General features: G+C 42.0%; 1 protein-coding gene across 1 annotated transcript in view; it reads right to left on the reverse strand.

Annotated features, from left to right (window-relative positions):
• The window catches only part of hrg (poly(A) polymerase hiiragi), a 165204-nt gene that overhangs the window by 138144 nt on the left and 4142 nt on the right, over nucleotides 1-22918 (reverse strand). Inside the window, exon 2 of the mRNA XM_080284885.1 lies at nucleotides 17362-17453. Within this exon, the coding sequence (XP_080141011.1) occupies nucleotides 17362-17453 (92 nt within the window). The remainder of the gene's footprint in view (nucleotides 1-17361; nucleotides 17454-22918) is intronic.

A 22918-nucleotide genomic window follows, 5' to 3' on the forward strand; every position in this document is an offset into this window, starting at 1 on the left:
AGCAACACTGAGGTGGTCTTCCTGCCCCCTAACACCACATCGCAGGTGCAACAAATGGACCAAGGCGCCATCGTAACATTCAAAGCATACTATCTTCTCCATACAGTGCAGCAACTGGTCTAGGCATGCGATGCAGACAACAGGGCATCTGTGAAGATGTTCTGGCATGGCAGCAACATCAGGAATGCCACAGAGAACATCACAGCTGCCTGGAAGGAAGCTGCACAGCCAACAGTGAACGAAATGTGACGGAAGCTCTGGCTCAATTGTGTGCACTAGTTCACCGGTTTCTCTGTGGAAGTGCGAGTTCAGCCTGTGAAGCAGGTGTGGAAGGACATTGTTGAGCTTTCACATGAGGCTGGCTTCAGTGATGCTAACGTGAAGGATGTGGATGAGGTGACAGAGAGCCACAGAGAGGAGCTGATGAATGTGGAGATGCTTCGTGCCCACCAGGAATCAGAGGACGAAGCCATGCAAGAATTGCCAGTGCTTGACATGAAGACCCTGAAGGAATAGCGTTCCATGTTGACCATGCTATCTTCATCATGAGGGATAAGGACCCTTTCCCACGGAGGAGTAGAGATGCTGTAAAACAGATTAAGGAGGGCAAACGAATATACAGGGAGCTATTGGATGAGAAGATGGCAGCCAGGCAGGCTACCATCACCACCCTCTTCATGCACGTCCCTTCCAATATGTCCTCATCATCAGATATGCCCAGGCCATTTACCAGCCGAGCATCTCCCTCCACCAGCTGAGCTTCTCCTGCTACCTCCACATCGCACTGCCAGCCTCCCCCCCATGCTCTCCCTTGCCTGATGCAAGAGGGTTTAGTGGGGTTGAGGAGGGTGACTGAATGCCCAGGGGAACCAGTTGTCCCCTAGCCTCGAGAGGGATACTGTGCTCTGGATGACAATCAGGACCAGACAAGGAACTGAAAATGTGTTGAGAGTTGTTTGTTGATCTTTACTAGTTTTCATTTTATTTCAGACTTTGATGATAGCTTTTGTGTTAAGGTTGATTTATTAACTGTTTTTAGACTTAGATAAGTGTGTTTGTCCCACAGATGGGGTGAACACTGTCATTTTGGGGTACAGTTTACTAAGATTTCATTTTTCCAGACTTATTTTTGGCATTTTTCAGCTTTTTTTTGGGGGGGTGGGGGGGTTAGGTGTGCCATAAACTACATTTAGAATTAGTTTAGTGTCTTTTAAAGCTATTTTGGGATTTAGGTGTTTGAAACTTGGTTTTGGATTCATTTGAGTGGGTTTTGGACCTGGTTGGGGGGGGAGATCCCAAGACTCCCAAACGCATCCCTACATTTTCTATAATTGATGTAGTGCTGCCTACTTCTTCCTTAGCCTTTATCATTCTTTTTCTGTGCCTGCCCTCCTCTCTTCCTATTTCTCCCATCTTTCCTGTCACTTCTTATTGCTTTTCTTTCCTTTACAGGTGGCTTTACACTGAGTGATATGCCAAATGGTTTCCTGTAAGCTAAGAAACCATTTACAATGATAGGTGGTAACCACATAATCAACCCATACATGCTCTCTACGTGTCAACAAGTGGGTTGGTGAAGGGTTAGTGCCCCTCCCCATAAAACAAATAACTCAACATCAAATGGCCACCCCTTACAGGATTATGGTGTCTGGCAATATACATATAGATAGACAGAAGGTCCCCGTTTAACGATACCCAGGCTCAAAGATGAGTTTTCCCAAACGCATCACATCATTATAGTGGGGACGACCTGTATTCTGGCTAATGCAAAGAAACTTAAACATGAAGAAGATCCAAGCAAGAAAGTTATTGAAATAGCAAAGGATCAGATAAAAAAGGAAAAGGAGAAAGAGAAGAAACTATGGAATGAACTGTTTGAAAAAAGAAAAAATGAACAAGCCTGGTACATAAAGCTGAACAGAGTAGTCGAGTAAAAAGAATGAGTTAAAAGAAAAGGTATATGAATATCAAAACAGATGAAGGGAAAATAAAAATTTAGTTAGTTAATACTCAAGGACTGGCAAAAATCAACCTTGCAAAACCATTTTCAGAAAGAGAATGTGATACCGTATTTGACATTTAACAGAAACCACAAAAAACTGGCAAAGAAGTGCAACACAAAAAACCTTCAAAGTTTAGATTCAATGCGAGACAAAAACGAAAAGAAAGGATGTGGGTTAATGGTACTACTGTATTATACAAAAGACAAGACTCGCAGCCCATCTCCTGTCGAGGCAACACCTCCACCGTTGTTCCCGGCGGGACCAGCTCTCCACAGCAGCCGTAGCAGCCGAGGGGGTTGGGCCTGTCCTTCTACCTGGTCGGTCCACCAGGAGGTCGAGGCTCCTCCGCCCTCTACTACCCGGCCGACGACCCTTCCTCCACCACCACCAGGATTGGGGTTGTACCCTCGTGAACAGCGGGACCGGGCCTCCCCTCCTTGCTTCCACCTGCTGCTGCTGGGGAGCTGGGCGAGATTCAATCGCCCTTTCCACCAGGGGCTAGGGGGTTGAGGGCAGTGTCGGGGCGGTTTTCCATCTCAGCACTTCGTCAGCGCCCCCTCCATCAGCGCCACATTTTCCACCGTGCTTTCACCGTCCCGCCCTGCCCTCCTCGACCATCTTCGGGTTGTGTGCTCGTTTGCCCTCGCCATCGTGCCTCCCCCTGCCTTGCTGCCTCCTTGTCAGCCGTTTGCCAGCCCCATTATGCTCTCTTGGAGGACTTTTCTTTGCCTTTTCCCTGACGGGCTCTCTTCTTTGCCCGTGCCCCAACAGTGTGGGGTGAATATTACAAACAAACAAAAAAGACAACTTAACAGACCTTCCTATACTTGCATCAAAATGTGATGATATGCTGGATAACAAACAAAAAATAAGGGCAAAGAAAATATCTTTGTGTATTTCTCTGTAGAAAACACAAATGAAGATAAAAAGCCAAAATGCAAAAATGAGAAAGGGAGATAGAAAATGAATGGAAAATACAAATGAAGAAGAACTGATTACATTGGAAGATTACAATGGCCACACAGGTATGCTTAGTCAACAAGATTTTAACACAAATGGAAGAATGATGTTGGACTGGGTGAATGAACATAAACTCATAATATCAGATTAAGATGAAAAGTGTAAAGGAGTAATGTTTTGGAGTAGTGGAATACAACAAAGTGTGACTATGTGTTAGACAACAACAAATTGTATGACTTATTTAAAGAAACTGAAACAGATGAAGAGAATGGGATTATTGATTTGTCTTACCATAACCTATCATAAAAGTCTTTTAAAACAACAGATCTCTCAGAAAGGAGAATGGGAAGAAAATATTTATTACAAAACAGATCATGATCATAATTGTTGTTTCAAGAAGAAATGAAAGGAACGTTAAGAAACAAAGTTGAAACTATTGAAGAATTAAATAATGAATAACGCTGCAGAGAAAACACTGAAAATACAAAGGGAAAGTAATTAATAAAGATAACAAAGTGAAAGAACCTCCTTAGATGAATGAGGAAATAAGAAAGGAAAAAAAAAAAAAATCTTAATTAAAGCAAACAAAATTAAAACAATGAAGAGAAAAGAGAAAAGCTAAACTTATGCTACAGAGATCAAAAGAAAAACATCCCAGCTATGATATGAGAGGAAAGCCTGAAGCACCCCAAAAAAATAATAATAAATAAAAATAAAAAATTACATGAGCAAAAATAAAACTACTGTTTTAGGAAAACACAAGCAAATTGAATGGACAAAGAGAAAGAATGTGGAAATGGTTAGGTTTATGATAAGGAAGGCAAGTTAGCTACAAAATGCAAATGAAACAAAATGAGAATTAGTAAGCTGCTGGATAACATACAGTACTTACTATGAGCACTTAGTAATCCCTCTGTTATCCGGACGACCATTACCTGGACAATCCATTAACCAGACATTGTCAAGGATCATCTAGCCATGAGAGGCACACAACTTCTTGCCACAGCCTCCACAAATCCACACCATGCACTACATTACATGGCAACACATCCACACACACCAAGGAACATCAAAATAACACCCAGAATATGATATCATACAAAAATACTGTCATCTCTACCCCCTCACCAGCATCAAACCAGCTTCCAGATGCATATCCAAGCTCAAATCACTCGCCACTCCATTAGGTCACTCAAAGACAACACGAAGCTGCATGCATGGCCTCGTGATATCCACCCTTCTGAATCCTATCTCCTTTGTGAGGACAGGGTCCACCTGGCCAGGATGAGATGTGGCTTGATGGCTTTGTTGCTAATGCCTGTCCAGGATGCAATAAAGCACCCCATACTATTAAGCACATTATGGAAGACCGCATTGTGCATAATTGCCTGGCCAACAACACAACATAGGCCTACACTCCTTGACAGCTCTGTGAGAATGCCGTCTCGGCCATGGCCTTCCTTAGGGACTCGAGGCTGTTTGGCCAGACTGCCTAGGGAACAACTACTACTGGTACTATTACCAGATGCTGTGATCTGGCTGTTGGAGACCATTATTATTACATTTTTCCATAATATCCGGACAAAATGCGTCTGGGCTGAAATTATGGTCAGGTGAAAATTTCCACCCAGATGGGCAGGAAATAGCCTGGTGGTGCCACCATGTCTGGCTGGGTATTTTACCCAACATCCGCTAGAGAACCCCCTCGCTCAGTCTCATTTCCCGTGCGGTGGTTGTGTTGTAAACAGCTCCTCCCAGACAGTTGCTATGGCAGTGCACGTGCTGGTTTTTGTGATGGTTCCCTACCTGCTTCAGGCCTTGCTATTCCCTGCATGCCTCTTCCCAGGGTGTGTGATGATGGCCCCTCCACCAGGGAAAAGAAAGAGTATAGTGCTGACTCTTCAGAAGAGAGAGATCCTGGGTAAGATTGATGCAGGATGGTTGAATCATGAGTGTTGATGTTGATTTTACTGTACTATATCATAAGTCTATTTTACCATGATTCTATTCCATTTTACCATTGTTTTGTGTGCCCACTGCATTTTTCTTGTGTAGCCAGTTGTTTTCATGTTTTCATGTCACTGCACGGTATGGTCCTCCAGTGGTGATTGCTTGTCTGTGGCTGATGGGTCTGCTTGACCATGGTAACTGCTTATTGTGGCATATAAGTCTGCTTGACCAGATAGAGTAGTGTTAAACAACATGAACAAGTATTGCATTATGTACTGTAGTGGCCTTTTACACTGGCTTTCAAAGTTTGGTTATGTATGAATGGGGCCTGGGGCGAAGTCCATTACCCAGACAGAGCCTTTACCCAGACATGCTTTTGGCTCTATTAGTCGGATAATCGAGGGATTACTTTAGTAAAGTCTGGAATTCAAATGAAAAGGAAAATATATATAAAAATGGCTGTCCGGTGACGAAAAAATTCAAACTGAAAAATGTCAGTTCGGCAGCAAAATACAAGAGCATCTAGATACGGTAAAGTAAACTCTCAATTATCCGTCATCGCAATATCTGGCCCAACGCAACATTTGATGTTGCTGGCTCAGCACTATTAACTCCTAGAGACCGCAATTCTCCCACCCCGTCAGGCCCCAGAACCACATTTAGGGTCTGATTTTTCAACTTTCACCAAGGTAAATTTTGGTCTTATAGATTTCAAGAGCTTGATTTTACACATTTAAAATGCTGGGTGGTAAATAACCAACCAACACGTGTTCCCCACGTGACAACAAGTGGGTTGGCGGAGGGTCAGTGCCCTTCTACGGAAAACAACTAACTAAAAATACGAACAAGAAGCCTCGGACCAGGACTGACCAACAGGTGATGACCATGGACCGAACAAAGGACATAGCATGGATTGCGACATGGAACATAAGGGGTACAAATGATGGGGTGAAAGAGAGAAAGATTGTCCAGGCACTTGAGGGTGCAAAAGTGAATGTATGTGGATTAACTGAAACAAAATGAAGAGGTGAGACTGTGAAAGAATGGGAGGATGGATGAGGTATATGCACAGGAGTGGGTAAGAATGAGAGGGCAAAAGGAATGTGTACTGTGGTGTGCAAGAGATGGAAGGAGAATATAAGAGAGTATGGATCAGCTGGTTCAAGGACTGTATGGGTAAGATTGAAAAGTGGACTACAAATGTGGGCAATTGTGTGTGTGTATGGGTCAATGTAATCTTGTGCAAGAAGAGTGAGGGAAGAGAGCTGGACAAATGTGGAAGTGTGCATGAGAAAGTTTGAAAGGAATAAAAGAGTGTTTTTGATTGGATATGAATGGAAAAGTAGGGAATGTGAAGGTGGATGGAGTAGTTGGTGAGTGGGGTGTGCCTGCAGAGGTGCATGAGAATGGCAGTGCTCTAGCGGACATTTGTGCTGGGAGGAGGTTGGTGATAACCAATACCCTCTTCAAGCACAGAATGATCCACAGGTATACGTGGTGAGTGATGAGAAGGGTGGGTGGTGAATTGAATGAATGGATGGCAATGACTGATTAGCCTATATGTGTGTGCATGATAGGATGAGAAGGTGTGTAATGGATGCAAGAGCACAGAGAGGTTGGGGGAGTGGACTTTCGGACCACCACATGGTGGTGGTGAGAACCAAGGTTCAAATGAAATGGAGGAATAGAAAAAGGGAAGGACAGGAGGAAGTAGCACATACAAGGAGGGTGGGAAGGTTACAAGAGGATGGAAAAAAGGCAGAATATAAGAGAAGTGGAGGGGCGATTAGGTAAATATGGATTGGAGCAGATGGGGGACATGAAAGGTGTGTGCAAAATATTCACAGAAGAAATCTGTGCAGCATGTGAGGTGGTGTACTGGGTGAAGAGATGACGAAAGGGAGTGCAAGGAACAGCATGGTGGAATGAAGAGGTGAGACAGGCTGTGGCACAAAAGAATGCATATAGTTAGTGGATGAGAAAAAGGGGTGTGGAAGAAGTGGAGAGACAGGAGAGTTATATGTAAAGAGGAAGAGAGAGGTGAAAAGATTAGTGAAAGAGAATAAGAAGAGAGTGGATGAGGAATTTGGAAGGAACTTGAGTGAAAAGTGGAGGGAATGTAAGAAAATGCTCTGGAAAGAGGTACAGAGAGACAGGGCGTCAAAGAAGTTAGTCGGAGAGTGAAAGATAAAAATGGTAGATTACTAGTGGAGACAGGAGAAAAAGTGAGCAGATGGAGAGAACACTCTAAGGAACTGTTGAACACAGAGAATGAAAATAATGTGAATATTAGTGGCTGAGGATTGGGTGGGAGACAGAGGGATGTGAGAAGGGAGGAAGGAATCAGTAGGAAGTTGTGGAAGCAATGAAGAAAGTCAAAACGGGGAAAGTCCCAGGAATTGATAAAGTGTGTGGTAAAATGCTGAAGCATGGGGGAGAGATAGTAGTAGAATGGATGCGGAAGATGTGCAGATTGGCCTGGGAGGAGTCCCGGAGAACTGGAAGTCAGGTATAATTATTCTCCTGTACAAAGGAAAAGGGGAAAAAGAAGTGTGTGGTAATCATAAGGGCATTCGTCTTCTTAGTGTAACAGGAAAAGTATATGGTATGATACTTATTGACAAAGTTAGGGAAATAACAGAGGAATCAGTTGGAGAAGAACAGCGAGGTTTTAGGAAAAGAAGAGATTGTGCAGATCAGATATTCATTCTTAAGTCTTTAGTGGAAAAGTTTCTAGAGAAGGGAAAGAAGTTGTATGTGGCCTTCATGGATTTGGAAACAGCATAGCCTATGACAGGGTGGATAAACAAGGAATGTGGAAAATATTGAGAATTTACGGAGTAAATGGGAAGTTGTTGAATGCTGTGAAGAGTATGTATGAGGGTGCTAAGACTGCAGTTCGTGTGGATAGTGAACTGAGTGAATTTTTCTATTTGAAGTCAGGATTGAAACAGGGATGTCACATCCCCATGGCTGTTCAATCTGTATATGGATGGGGTTATACAAGTGAAACAAGGTAGGGCAATGGATGCTGGAGTGGCCCTAATGAGAGAGGGCAGGGTTTGGAAACTCCCTGTACTGTTGTTTGCAGATGATACTGTGTTGTTAAGTTAAGACGAAAGGGAGCTGCATGGCTTGGTGGATGAGTTTGGGGAAGTGTGTAAGAAACAGAAGCTAAAAGTCAATGTAAGGAAGAGTAAAGTTACAGTCTTTGAGAGAAATGAAGTTAGTGAATGTACAGTGAGGTTGGATGAGAAGGAAATGGAAAATGTGAGTGCATTTAAGTACAGTCAAGTCAAGTATGGCACGGTTTTCTATGACACGGCAAGGTGCCAGACCCCCCTGAAAAATGAACTACAAGCATTAACTACCTATGGTGCAGGCGCGGCAAGGTTTGAAACGTGCGGGCAAATTCCCCTGGCGGCATGCTCCCGTTTGTAAACAAAGAAGATGGCTACCACTTCAGCTCCATACTATAAGTGCTGCAATTGTGGACTTTTTTCTCTCTTATGAGGAGGTTAAACATCACCAAATTCACTGTGTTAAGTAAAAAAACAGTAAAGATACTTTGGGTACTGTGACTAGGTTATAGGTTTGTTCGTAAAACCACTATGAACGGGTTAATGACAAAGCACCTATCTCTGAGCTAAGACGAAGTATAATGCCTCCCATCATCATCACATATATAAGAATGATTATTAATGTGTTAAATGTGAGTTTTGTTGATACATGAGCATACAAACTTTATCAAATAAACTTCTGCAATCAGTGCTTAACCAGGCAGCCTCTGCCATCATCAATGTTTTGGTCAGTCAACTGATCTGTGTCTACATGGCCAAGCTTTTTTTTGCTCGATTTGCAGCACGTGGTATTGCCCTAGTAGACACAAAGCTGATCACCCTTCCGTTTTTTGTGCCTGTTGTTATGTGTAATACATGCACTGACTGAATGTTTGATTGTGTGCATGTGTAAAGTGGGGAAAAACGGGATGAAAAGGGGGACTTTGGGCAAATGTCCAGAACCAAATTCCATTTTTCCCATAGGTTTAGTTATTTGTATAGCATGGTTTTCTATGGCCTGGGCTTGGTCCAGAAGCAATTAGCTGTGCCTTAGGCAACTTGACTGTACTTGGGTAGTGTGATGAGTAGGGATGGAAGTTTAGAGGATGAGGTGCTTGAAAGGGTACAACAAGGAAGAAAGGTTGCTGGTTTTTTTAAAGCAGTGATAAGAAGGGAAGTGGGCATGGAAGTGAAAAAGTTACTGCATGACAGTATTGTGATACCAACTCTAACATGAAAGTGAAGCTTGGACCTTGTAGGAGGGACAGAAGTCAACAATGTGTGCAGTGGAAATGAGTTATTTGAAAGGAGCATATGGAGTCACATGAAGAGACAGACTGACAATCGAGGAAGTGACGGAGCATTGTGGTGGGGATGTGGATGTGATAGGAAGCGTTAGGAGAAACACAATGAGGTGGTTTGGCCATGAGGAAAGAATGGAGAGCATGAGACAGACGAGGAGAGTGAACGTGACTGAGGTGGAGGGGGATAGAGGGAGGGGGAGGCCAAGTACAAGATGAAGGGATGGAGTGGAGAGGTATATGAGAGAGGGAGGTGTGAGCTGGGAGCAAGGCAGTGAAATGGTGGGGGAGAGGGCAACATGGAGGCAATTTGTTTGTGGCCACCCCTTATGGGATTAAGGAGTCTGGCAATAGACAGATAGATAAATAAATTTTACACACAAGAAAATGTATATTTCACTCTCATAAGTCTAATGGTTACTGCACTATCAACCACCAAAGAACGTCAAAAATAAGAACTGTTATCCCTCGTGCACAGAGAGAAAAAAAATTGCACTGAAGTAATTTTTGGTCTAACAGATTTGAAGTGCTTGATTTTGCACATCAGAAAATGTAAATTTCACTCTCATGTGTCTAATGGTTACTGCAATGTATAAAAAAAAAAAAAACTGAGCAAGAATGGGAGAACATAAGGGGGAATAGGAAGGTGGTGGGAGTGGGGGGGGGGGCATCAGGATGGGGAGGAATGGGAGGGAATATGCCTGCCACATACAGCCAATATGGTCTGGAGGGGGTATGGGGGGTGATTTAGGTTGGAGGAGACACTGAGGACAGGACGGTGATGGAGAAATGGCAGGGGGGGAGTACCCTTTACCGTTGCATCTAGGGAAACTATTCAAGCCAGACTCCACTAGATATTGTACTTTCCATTGGCCATGCTCCATATAGGTCATCAAAGAGGCAGGGATATCTTATGCCAGTTTTTGGCTGCTCGTATTAAATCAATGATTATAGGACTCACATCGATAGACGATCGTAGGACTTCAGAGGTTAAAGCATATGTGGCAAAATTATGCAATATCCCGCACCGAAACGGGACATAAATGGTGGTTCTGTGCAATATCCGATGTCTAGGTGTATCAACCAGCTCAAAAACAGTAGCCAACTGGCTCTGTACAATACTACTGTATTACTGTAATGTATCATTATTTTATTGCAATTTATGCTAATTTTCATCTGTTACTCTGGAAAAAGTTTTTAGGATAGAGGGTTGAGACTGATAATAATGCAATATCCGGCTTGATGCCGAATACTGCACTGATGGGGGGATACTATGCACTATTCAGCGTTTCATGTTATTCGGAATAGGGATTAGCTGAAGTACCCTCGATAACTAAGAGTTTACTGTATACACAGAATGAAAAATCACACCAACGGAACACCCAGTAATACAAACAGAAAAAGTCACAGACTGTATGAAAAAGATAAAAAGCAAAAAAGGAGCAGGGTATGACTGACTACAGCCAGAGTTCTATAAAGTAGTGGAAAAAAGTGAAATGTGTGGCCAAATAGATGCAATGTTTAAAAAAAGAACACAAAAAAGAGTAAAAACCAGAAGAATGGAAAACCTAAAATTCAAAGATGATATCAAAGACAAGAGAACCAACAGCCAAAGATTTGAGACCTTACAGCTCTGACAAATATCTCTTATACACACACTATTTATGAACGAAAGAAGAAACAGTGAATCACCTTCTGAAAAATTATGAAATAAGAGAAACACAAGAAGGGTTTACCAAAGGAGGTAAAGTGCAGGATAATATATTTATTCTGTAATACTGTACACTACAGAAAATAGTTATAAGAGAAAAAAAAATAACTAGCAGTGACATCAGCTGATATTAGCAAGGTATATGACTCAATTAAAAGAAAACAGTTGATAAATGCCATCAAAGATTTTAAAGTAGCTACATCCAAAAACAACAGACACAGTGGCTAATAATTATAAAGAAGACACAACACCTATAGAACAAAGTAAAAATATCTATCTATCTACTGCCAGACGCCATAATCCCGTAAGGGGTGGCCATTTGACTTTGAGTTATTTGTTTTACAGGGAGAGGCACTAACCCCCCACCAACCCACTTGTTGACACGCAGGGAGCACGTATGGTTTGGTTATATGGTTACCACCCAGCACTGTAAATGGTTTCTTGGCTTACAGGAAACCATGTGGCTTCTCACTCAATGTAAAGCCACCTGTAATGGAAAGAAAAGCAATAATAAGTGACAGGAAAGATGGGAGAAATATGAAGAGGGAAGGGCAGGCACAGAAAAAGAATGATAAAGGCTAAGGAAGAAGAAGGCAGCACTACATCAAGTGAGTGGATATTGGCTGCCACCACCTACCGTACCACTAAACAGAGGATAATTAAGGTCATTAGCGGAATATGACATGGACGCACAGGTTCAACCACACCTTTTAAATTACTGTAATCACAAGAGTGGTAGGTGGTGGCGACCATCATCCACTCATGATGTAGTGCTGCCTACCTCTTCCTTAGCCTTTATCATTCTTTTCCTGTGACTGTCCTCCTTTCTTCCTATTTTTCCCGTCTTCGTGTCACTTCTTATTGTTTTTCTTTCCTTTTCAGGTGGCTTTACATTGAGTGACAAGCCAAATGGTTTCCTGTAAGCCAGGAAACCATTCACAACGCTGGGTGGTAACCACATAACCAAACCATATGTGCTCCCTATGTGTCAACAAGAGGGTTTGTGGAGGGTTAGTGCCCCTCCCTGTAAAACAAATAACTCAAAAGTCAAATGGCCACCCCTTATGGGAGTATGACATCTGGCAATAGAAAGATAGACATAATAATAAGAGAAATAGAAGAAAAAGGTCAAGGTTTCAAGAATGATAAGTCTGACACATAGGAAACACATATGGGTTGGTTATATGCTTACCACCCAGCACTATACAGTAATTGCCTTCCTGACTCAGGCTACAGGAAACCATTGGGCTTGTCACTAAATGTAAAGCCAACTGAAAAGGAAGAAAGATGAAAGATGGGAGGAATAGGAAGAGCGGAGGGAAGACAAAGAAAAAGAATGATAATGGTGAAGGGAGAGGGCAGCACTACATCAAGTGAAGGGATGATAGTCACCACCAAGGGTAATAATGTGGACATTATTCACTGTCTTAACATCCCACATAATCAAAACATTTGAAAAGATTGTAGGGAATCATAGTGTTGATTATCTAGAAGACCAAAAACTAATGAACAAAAGCCAACATAGTTTTCATAAAGGAAGGTTACATCTCTCTCAGCTATTATATAAAACATCATAATCACCTACTAAACCAACTGGTAGCTGGCAATAATATGAATGTGGTATTCCTTGATTTTGCCAAGGTCTTCAACAAGGCTGATCATGGAATTCTCCTCCACAAGCTGAGAATCCGGGGAATCTCGGGATCTGGCTGCATGACCTATTCTCCAGAAGCCAGACTGTCAAAGTAAATGGGGGCATCATCCTCAGAATGACCAAATGTTAGTGGTGTATTTCAAGGCTCAGTATGGGGACCACTTCTTTCCTCATACTGATGACTGACACTGACTATGAGATTCAACACTCTTATCATTTGCTGATGATACAAACATGAGTAAAAATGTCAATTCACAGGGTGACGTGAAGAAGCTACAAGAGAACCTGAATTCTGTACTGTAATAGCTGGGCAAAGAAAAACAATGTGGTCTATAACAATGATAAATTTGTGCTACTAAGATGTGATCCCTTAGAAAATATAAAAAGCTCAACAGATATCTGCACTGGAGATGGACAAGCCATAAGAACCAAAAGTGAGGTCAAATGCCTGGGAGTTTATCTCGGTGCAGATGGCAAATTTCAGTACCACATTCAGGAAACAGTAAAGAAAGCAAACAGAGTACCTGGGTAGATACCAGTACTAAGAACTTTCTACATAAGAGAAGAGGAATGCCTTGTGTCCCTATGGAAGGCTCTTGTTCAACCCATCCAAGACTACTGCAGCCAGCTCTGGTCACCCCATGAGGTTGCGGACATTCAAGTCCTAGAATCTGTCCAGTGTCTCATCACAAGCCAGATCAGGGGAATGAAATTGTTTGACTACTGGAGCAGGCTAAAACCCTCAACATGTACTCTCAACAGAGAAGAAGAGGGAGATATATTGCAATCTATGTCTGGAAAATCCTGGAGGGACTAGTTCCAAATCCATCAGAATCAACAGGAATAGTTCTACATCCAAGTGACCGTGCTTGGCGGCAGTGTGCAATAAGAGCACTACCCAGCCAGGTACCACACAAAATTAAAGTCCTCTTAGGATCCACTTTCAACATAAATGGGTCAAAAATCTTCAGAGGTCTCCCTAAAGAACTGAGAGATAAAAAGGGTTGTCCAGCAGAGGATTTCAAGAGAGCTCTGAACTGATTCCTGATGGAGATACCTGTCCCTCCCGGTTTACCGGTACACCCAAATCTGCAGGGCAGCCTCAAACTCTATCCTGGAGCAACCGGACCTCAAACAAAGGGATGCAGGGCTGGAGCGCAGCGGTAGACCACCATGACTGTGAGGCCTCAGCCTCTAGATTTCTTCAAATACCAGTAAGTCGTCCTATGTGGACATTATTCAGTCGTCCTATGTGGGCATTACAGGTATTAACTCCATCGTGCATGATGACTGAAAATGGTGTTAGTCTAAAGAGGAACTTACGATGCACTTCTCAGTGTCTGAAGGGATGCCGATTTGGCAATTCTGGACAAAAATATTCACCAAAAATTATGTTTTAGCATAAAATGTGTCAATATTTGCTGCATCATAGGGAAGGGTGTCTATTTCCAGGCCAACACTCTCAAACAGCCGGCATTCTCTTGGTTTTTGGTTTGAGGGAGGGGGGGGGGAAGCATGTGATTTTTGGTGATTTACTCAATAACTACTGGTTGTATCAGAATTCCGGCAACACCTCGCGAAAGCTTGTAAAATTCTGCATTAGCGATGTACTGGTACCAAAATTTTGACCAATACTGATACCACAAAATTGGACCGATAATGATACTACTACCAATACCAGTGAGGGAGGGTTGTGCCTGCCATCTGAGGGCTGTGGCAGGGCCCTGAGCTGCTGATGTGAGGCTACCAACCTGTCTCATACATGTCCATGGTAGCAAATGGGGCTCATTACCAATGAATATATTGTATTACTACGCACCATGTATTCAAAATAATATGATACGAAATAATTGGATATTTGCTACCAGTAATTTACTTTTCATCCCTATAAAACATCCAAATTCTATTTAACAAAATAACTTTCAGTGAGTGATATGCTACGCACTAAATTCCTTTTAAGTACCGGCAGAAAATCAAGCTGATACCGATTCCGATACTCTAAAAATGGGTCGATACCACCAATACCAATATATCAGTACATCTCTGTCTTGCATCTGGATATAAGCTTTGCTCTTGCATCAAGTGGGCAAAATTTTGCGCTAGAGTGTAGGGCAGTTATTTTCACACTGTTGAACAACAGTATTCTCACCTCATTTCAGTACTTTCACAGTACTTTAACTCATCAGTTTTGTGTGTTTTTATTAGTTTCTCGTATAGTATAAACATCAGGGGATATGATGGTAAACAATTTATACCATTATAACCAATTTCTGGGGTAAATGAAATACATGGGAATGCTTTCCTTTGTGTGCGAGTCCAGCCTGACCTTGTGGCATTTTCTCTGATCATGTCACACACACTTACAGAAAACTCACGGTGCACGAGGGGGTTAGCAATCTTGCTTTCTTTCTCTAAAATGCAATTTAAGGGAAGTAAGTAGGTAGTCTGAGGCACAAGTTGGCAATGAGTCTGTTACTGTTGGCACCCAATGGTGGGTTGGAGCAGTTGAAGTAAAGTTGTATACAGCAAAACCTCTATATAATGGACTTCAATAGGCTAAAATTCGCTTTTATCGGAACTGAAGAGCTACGGGAATAAATTCTTATACCATATATATACAGTATACTGTATATATATATCGGAACAAGTTCAATAAAGCCAGAAGCGGTCTGGACTGCCTGACCGCTTCAGCTATGTTCACCACAATAAGTAAATACAGTACATGTTTATCAGTGTTCTGTACAGTATTATTATATACATATTATACCATACCATTACTGTAGTGAATGCATAATACAGTACAGTACTGTAATGGTAGTGAAAATAGTTTAAAAATCATTGATGCGATCCAGACTAATGTCTGATATATCGGAAAACGTCCGAGTTAGCTGGGGGAAGTCCGGATGTTGCTTTTCATGGAGTGGCTTGGGCCTTAATTAGTCCATTATAGTGAAAATTTACTGTAGCTGAGATTCATAAATACTGTATCCCTTGATATTTTGAGATATTATCAGTGGTTAATTCCACAGGGTAATAACAGTCTATAATACCAGCTTGCCTGGTAATACCAGATAAGTAGCCGAATAGAGAAAGTAAGTGCTTTGCTGGGGAAATGAAAAATTTTCGGTACCGGTACTACATATCACTCGATCCAGGAAATCTGACACAACCATGTTATTTTTAATTTACTGAAGTATAAACTTGTTTTTGGAAATGTACTGGTATATTTAACGTGAAAAATCTTTACAATATAGTTACCTCAGATCTCCCCTCAACTTCTAACACATGGAGCTCTTTCCCCCTGCCACAGATAGCTCCCAGGTGTGATGTCACGTAACTACAGCGCATGCTTGGACCTCACGGCCAATGAGATTAAAATCGGCCAAAAAGCAAGCCAATCAAATTGTTGACACCATTTGCACATCTTCAAGTTTTAAATATCCCTTACTTTTCAGTCAGTTGCACAATGGATTTTTCTTGTAGGCTAAAAGGTGCACCTTGACAGAAAATAAGGCCATCGCTTATTTTTTTTTTTTTTTTTTTTAAGAATAACAAAGAACTGTGAACTTCCTACAACATCATGTTCTTCTACCTTCTTCCCCAAGGCGGTTGGGGATACTGAATCCTCTGACGATGACATTTAAGGTAAGGTATGGTCAGGTTAGGATTGGTTGGGTTGGGTTAGGTTAGGCTAGAAATGTGATTTTCTGGTTGTTTTACTGTGATAAGTGTTTTTTTCCTTCATTTTTTTTTGTTGGAATTCACAAGTTTTGGAGATGGCCTTGGGTAGGCCTATCTCCAAAACAGGTGACTTCCCACAACAATGACACTCAAATCACAATACACTCAACCAGAAGAAATATTTTTTGTTTCAAAATCAAGTGGTGTGAACTACTAAAAAAAAACTGACCAAGGAAGTCTACCACTAACAGCATTGATATGAAGTGTAATAGCTCAATGTAGGACTGTTATTTCAGCAGTAACATAGGATTGTTATTTCAGTAGTTCGGTAACACTACTGAAACTATTATTTGGAACTAAGGAGACTGAAGTTCATGACTGACAGTGTGGAAGCCATCTTGACAAAGCATGAGTTTTTCCGATGCTACACGTCTGGCAATGTAGCTGGGACTGTTTTGTTGATGTCAGACTTCGGTATGAAATTGTGTGACCACAATGAACCACACAAAATACGGCTCCAATTAACGTACTTACAAAAATAGGACACACTTTCTACTTTTTCAACAAGGTATCCATATTGTGTCTTAACGTTTTCTCCCTATACCTTTCTTTCAATGCAACACCACCTCTAATGCTGCTGGATCAATTTTCTCCACCATCCAAAAAGTGCTTGCAATAAAGCGGTGCTGCGGGCTGTCGATCAAAACACCAAATGCTTTCCAATCAAGCCAAGTTGAATCTTGCCTGGTTTGCTCACACCCAGTATATGGCAATTAACATTAGATATTTACACAAAATGATGTGTGCTATCAACAATAAATGTTAAAAACAACATCAGCTTTCTGATGAAACTCATAATCCTTGAAATCTGACTTCACAGGCTGTTTAATTTTCTACATGCCCTCTCTCCACATGCACACCTCATCCACGGAATCAATCGGACTTTCCCAATGTTACTGTGTACATAAACATTATCAAAGTTTTCAAAATGTGAATTTGATGATCACATGTGAATGAATGATATAGTAATATCACCACATACTGTACTCTGGAGTACGGCGAATTATTGACTCCACGGGCTGAATCAGAGGGGAAGAACGGTGGAGCAGGCAGCCCTCCCTCCCCTTCTCTTCCCTAGTGCCTTTAAGCCCTCACACTCCCACTATCCTCGCCCGCAGTAAGTGTAAAACGTTCAAAACAGGCATAGATATGACGGGAGAGTCACTACCACGTCTTGATAAACAAAGCTGGTTCTCGCACAACAACAAACATGGCGGCCTCCACAATTTCCGGTGACGTCATGTACGTTTTCTTTGGTTTTCTTATAGGATAACCTTTTATAAATATGAAATGGTCCCGTCTCTTTCTCAGTAAGTCAAAATTTAAGTTTTTAGACTGGACGATCTCTTTGTCCAGGCTATTCCACAGGTCTATGCATCTATATCCTTCAGGCAACTTAGCTTTTACAGTTTCATTCCGTGTCCTTTTGTTACTCTCCCATCCCATACAAACAGATTTTCTGTCAATTTTTTCTACTCCCATCATGGCCCTAAACACTGCAATCATGTCGCCCCTCTCTTTCCTTTGTTCTCAGGAAGGCATATCTAGCTTTTTCTAGCCTTTCCCTGCGTGACAGATCTGCCAGGCTAGGGACCGTCTTGGATGCTGTTCTTTGTATTCTCTCGGTCTTGTTTATATCTTTCTTTTTATGTGGTAACCACACTACTGCCGCATATTGCCCGCTATAAATTTTTTCATCTCATCCACGTAATGAAGTGCCACTTTTCTATTAGTCCAGAGATTATATACGTCTCTCTCTTTATCTTGTTAATGTTTTTCAGGTGACAAATTATCCTTGGCCAGCACTCCCAAATCCTTCTCCTCTCTAGGTTTTGTGATTAGTTCAGTACCCATCAAATAATTTAGTTATGGTCTCTTGGTACTCTTACCCATTTCCAATATTTTACTTTCTTTTTTTTTTTTTTAGTTGAATTTCATTTCCCACATCCGGTTCCAATCATGAATCCTATCCAGGTCCTCCTGCAACATTTTACAGTCTTCCTCAACTTCTACTCTCCTCATGACCTTTGCAATGGTAGCAAACAGACTTGCATAACTGTTTATTCCATCTACCATATCGTTTACGTAAATCATGAACATTACGGGCGCTAACACCAAGCCCTGTGGGACTCCACTTGTTATTTCCCTCCATCCAAACATCCTGTCTTTTATTACTGTTCTCATTTATCTGAAGATGTGTAATGGATGCAAGAGCTTATAGAGGTTGGGGGAGTGGACTTTCTGACCACTACTTGGTGGTGGCCAGAATTAGGATACAAGTAAGATAGAGGAATAGAAGAAGGGAAAGACGAGAGGAAGGAGTGGGTGCAAGGAGAGTGGAAAGGTTACAAGAAGATGAGAAAAAGGCAGAGTATAAGAGAGAAGTGGAGGAACGATTGGGCAAATATGAACTGGTGCAGATGGGGGATGTGGAAGGTGTGTGCAGGTTATTTACAGAAGAAATATGTGCAGCATCTGATGTGGTGTGTGGGAGGAAGAGAAGACGGAGGGGGGGGGGTGCAAGGAACAGCGTGGTGGACTGAAGAGGTGAGACAGGCTGTGGCACAAAAGAAGAAAGCATACAATGAATGGAATGAGAAATAGGGGCGTGGAAGAAGTTGAGAGGCGGAAGAGAGAGTTATATGTAGAAAGAAAGACAGAGGTGAAAAGATTAGTAAGAGAGAGTAAGAAGAGAGTGGATGAGGAATTTGGAAGGAATTTGAGTGTAAAGTGGAGGGACTATAAGATGTTCTGGAAAGAGGTGAAGAGAGTAAGACAGGGTGGAAGTGAGGTTAGCAGGGGAGTGAAAGATAAAAATGGTAGATTACTAGTGGAGAAGGGAGAAAAAGTGAGCAGATGGAGAGAACACTTTAAGGAATTGTTGAACATAGAAAATGGAAGTAATGCAAGTATAAGTGGCTGGGGAATGGCTGGGAGAAGGAGGGAGGTGAGAAGACAGGAAGAAATCAGTAGGATAGAAGTTGTGGAAGCAATGAAGAAAGTTAAGTTGGGGAAAGCCCCAGGAATTGATGGATTGTGTGGTGAAATGCTGAAGCATGGGGGAGAGATAGTAGTAGAATGGATGTGGAAGATGTGCAGGTTGGCCTGGGAGGTAGGTAGAGTCCCGGAGGATTGGAAGTCAGGTATAATTATTCCCTTGTACAAAGGAAAAGGGGAAAAAGAAGTGTGTGGTAATCATAGGGGCATTTGTCTTCTTAGTATAATAGGAAAAGTGTATGGTAGAATACTTATTGACAGTGTTAGAGAGAGAACAGAGGAATTAGTTGGAGAAGAACAGGGAGGCTTTAGGAAGGGAAGAGGTTGTGTAGATCAGATATTCATTCTTAGATCTTTAGTGGAATAGTTTCTAGAGAAGGGAAAGAAGTTGTATGCGGCTTTCATGGATTTGGAGAAAACATATGACAGGGTGGATAGACAAGGATTGTGGAAAGTATTAAGAATATATGGAGTAGATGGAAAGTTGTTGAATGCTGTGAAGAGTATGTATGATGGTGATAAGGCTGCAGTGCGTGTGGATGGTGAACTAAGTGAATTTTTCTCTTTGGAGGTTGGGTTGAAACAGGGATGTGTCATGTCTCCATGGTTGTTCAATCTCTTCATGGATGGGGTAATAAAAGAGGTACAAGGTAGGGTAGTGTATGTTGGAGTGGCCCTGGTGAGAGAGGATAGTGTTTGGAAACTTCCTGTACTGTTGTTTGGAGATGATACTGTGTTGTTGAGTGAAGACGAAGGGGAGCTGCAAGGCTTGGTGGATGAGTTTGGGAGAGTGTGCAATAAACGGAATCTAAAGGTGAATGTAGGGAAGAGTAAAGTGATGGTCTTTGAGAGAGGTGAAGTCAGTGAATGTACAGCGAGGTTGGATGGTGAGGAACTGGAAAATGTGAGTACGTTTAAGCACTTGGGTAGTGTGATTAGTAAGGATGAAGGTTTGGAGGGTGAAGTGCTTGAAAGGGTACAGCAGGGAAGAGAGGTTGCTGGTTCTTTGAAAGCAGTGATAAGAAACAGGGAAGTGAGCATGGAAGTGAAAAAGTTACTACATGACAGTATTGTGATACCAACTCTAACGTATGGAAGTGAAGATTGGACGTTGTTGGAAGGACACAAGTCAAGAGTGAGAGCAGTGGAAATGAGCTATTTAAGAGGAGCCTGTGGAGTCACATGGAGAGACAGGCTGACGAATGAGGATATAGAGGAGCGTTGTGGTGTGGATGTGGATGTGATAGGAAGTGTTATGAGGAACGCACTGAGGTGGTTTGGCCATGAGGAGAGGATGGAGGGTGAAAGACTGACGAAGAGAGTGTATGTGAGTGAGGTGGAGGGGGGAAGAGGGAGGGGGAGGCCGAGGATGAGATGGAGGGATGGGGTGGAGAGGTATATGAGAGAGGGGGTTGTGAGTTGGGAACAGTGCAGTGAAATGGCGGGGGACAGGACGACGTGGAGGCAATTTGTTTGTGGCCACCCCAAACGGGATTGAGGCGTCTCGCAATAGATAGATAGATTGATAGATTTATTTGTCTCAAGAAATCTCTCATCCACTCTAGAGGTTCCTCTACAGTCCTCCTATGTGTTCCAATTTCCACATTAGTCGCTTGTGGGGTACCTAATTAAAGGCTTTCTCCAGGTTTAAATACACACAGTCCAGCCAGCTATCTCTCTCATGTAGCACGTCAACAGCCCTAGGGTAGAAGCTCAACAAGATGGAAACACACGACCTTCCACTGCTGAATCTAAACTGACCTTCTGACAAAATGTGCATCTCCTCCAGATATTATATCCATCTGTCTTTGAGGATTCTCTCGTACAATTTTGCGACCATGCTGTTCAGGGACACTGGTCCATTATTCAGGGGTTCTTTCTTGTTCCCTCCCTTATAAATCGGTACCATATTTCCCCTCTTCCATTCCCGAGGCACTTTCCCTTCTTCCAGAGAACACACAATTAAACCTCGAAGCTTATCCACCAGCTGTTCTCTGCATTCCTTTCGTATCCAAGTAGAGATCCCGCCTGGTTCTGCATGGACCCTTCCTCACATCTTGAGTTTCCAGTAATTTGTCAACTTCTTGCACTTCAACTTTTACATCTTTTAACACTACATTTCTACTTACTCCGTCCTCCTACGCAAAATCACTTACTCTAGTGAAGACTGATTGGAAGCAATTGTTCATTATTTCATCTTGCATAACAGCATCTTTATAGACATTCCTTTCTACTTTCAGCTTATTGATTCCTTACTTTTGTTTCAGTTTGCCATTAACAAACCTGTAGAACAATTTTGGTTTTTCCTTACATTTGTCAAGTATACCTTTTTCGAAGTTTCTTTCTTCCTCTCTACTTATTCATGTATATTCATTTCTATTTTTTATAGTCTTCCTTTGTTCTGTCATTACCTCTCTTTCTCCATTTGTTCCATACCCTATCTCTTTCTTTTTTTGCCATCATACACCTTTTGTTGAACCAGTCATTTCTCCAGTTCTCTTCCCCACCAACTTTTGGCACATATTTTCCACACCCGTATTATGGAAGTCTAGAAAGACATCCCACTTCTTTATCTCTCTTGTTTCCCTGAATTCTCGCCAATCCGCTTATTCGAAAAATTTTCTCAGTCCTGCAGAGTTTGATTTCCCAAAGTTGTATCTTCCATGTCTGTATAACTCTTGTCTCCCCATATACTTCTATCGTTTGGAACTCAATCACTACATGATCACGTTTTCCTATAGGATACACATATTTCAGGGATTTAGTTGCATCAGATTCTTTGGTCAGAATTAAATCTAATCTTGCTGGCGTATCATCACCTTTAAATCTTGTCCCTTCTTTGACCCACTGGGTCATTACATTTTCCACTGCTATATTTAACGTATACTGCCCCATGAATCTTCACTTCTTCCTGAATCCCACTCCTCCCAGTTTACCTCTTATCCATCAGGATTATGTTGTTGCTTTTCTCAGTCACTTTCTGTAGGTATCCAACCATGTCCGAGAACATCTGATATCCCTGCTCATTCCACGTCCTTGTTTTTTGGGGGGAAAAATGCTACTGCGATGTCTCTCTTACCTTTCCCTCTAGTTTCTATTACCACGTTCATCACTTCAGCCATACCTTTCCCCAGTTTCTTACTATCCACATTCAGGCTGTTTTTCACTGCTATCATCACATCTCCCGTTTTTTCTTTTCTATCTATTCTCCATATTTTGTATTTCTCATCTCCCATTTGGATTTCATTATTTTCTCTTAGCTTGGTCTCTACAAAGCACATAATATCTGGCTCATTTACCCTCAAGAAATCGTCTATTTCTAGCCTTGCTGAGAGTAGATCATCTACATTAGCAGATGCCACTTTCAATCGTTTTGCATTGTTTTTTATTCTGTCCTTCTCTCTCCCTTTCTCCTTCGGTACCACTTCCTCGATTTCTGATCTAACTCTCCAGTAGAACTCTGTCTTCTCTTCCTCCGTTCTCTGGTCTTTCTTTTTCCCCTAGCTTCCTTAACAAGTTCCTTTATTTTAGCTCTCTCTTCC

This window comes from Coenobita brevimanus, chromosome 103 (assembly GCF_032717465.1).
Source record: "Coenobita brevimanus isolate Jiangsu-jjx chromosome 103, ASM3271746v2, whole genome shotgun sequence".
Taxonomy (NCBI): domain Eukaryota; kingdom Metazoa; phylum Arthropoda; class Malacostraca; order Decapoda; family Coenobitidae; genus Coenobita; species Coenobita brevimanus.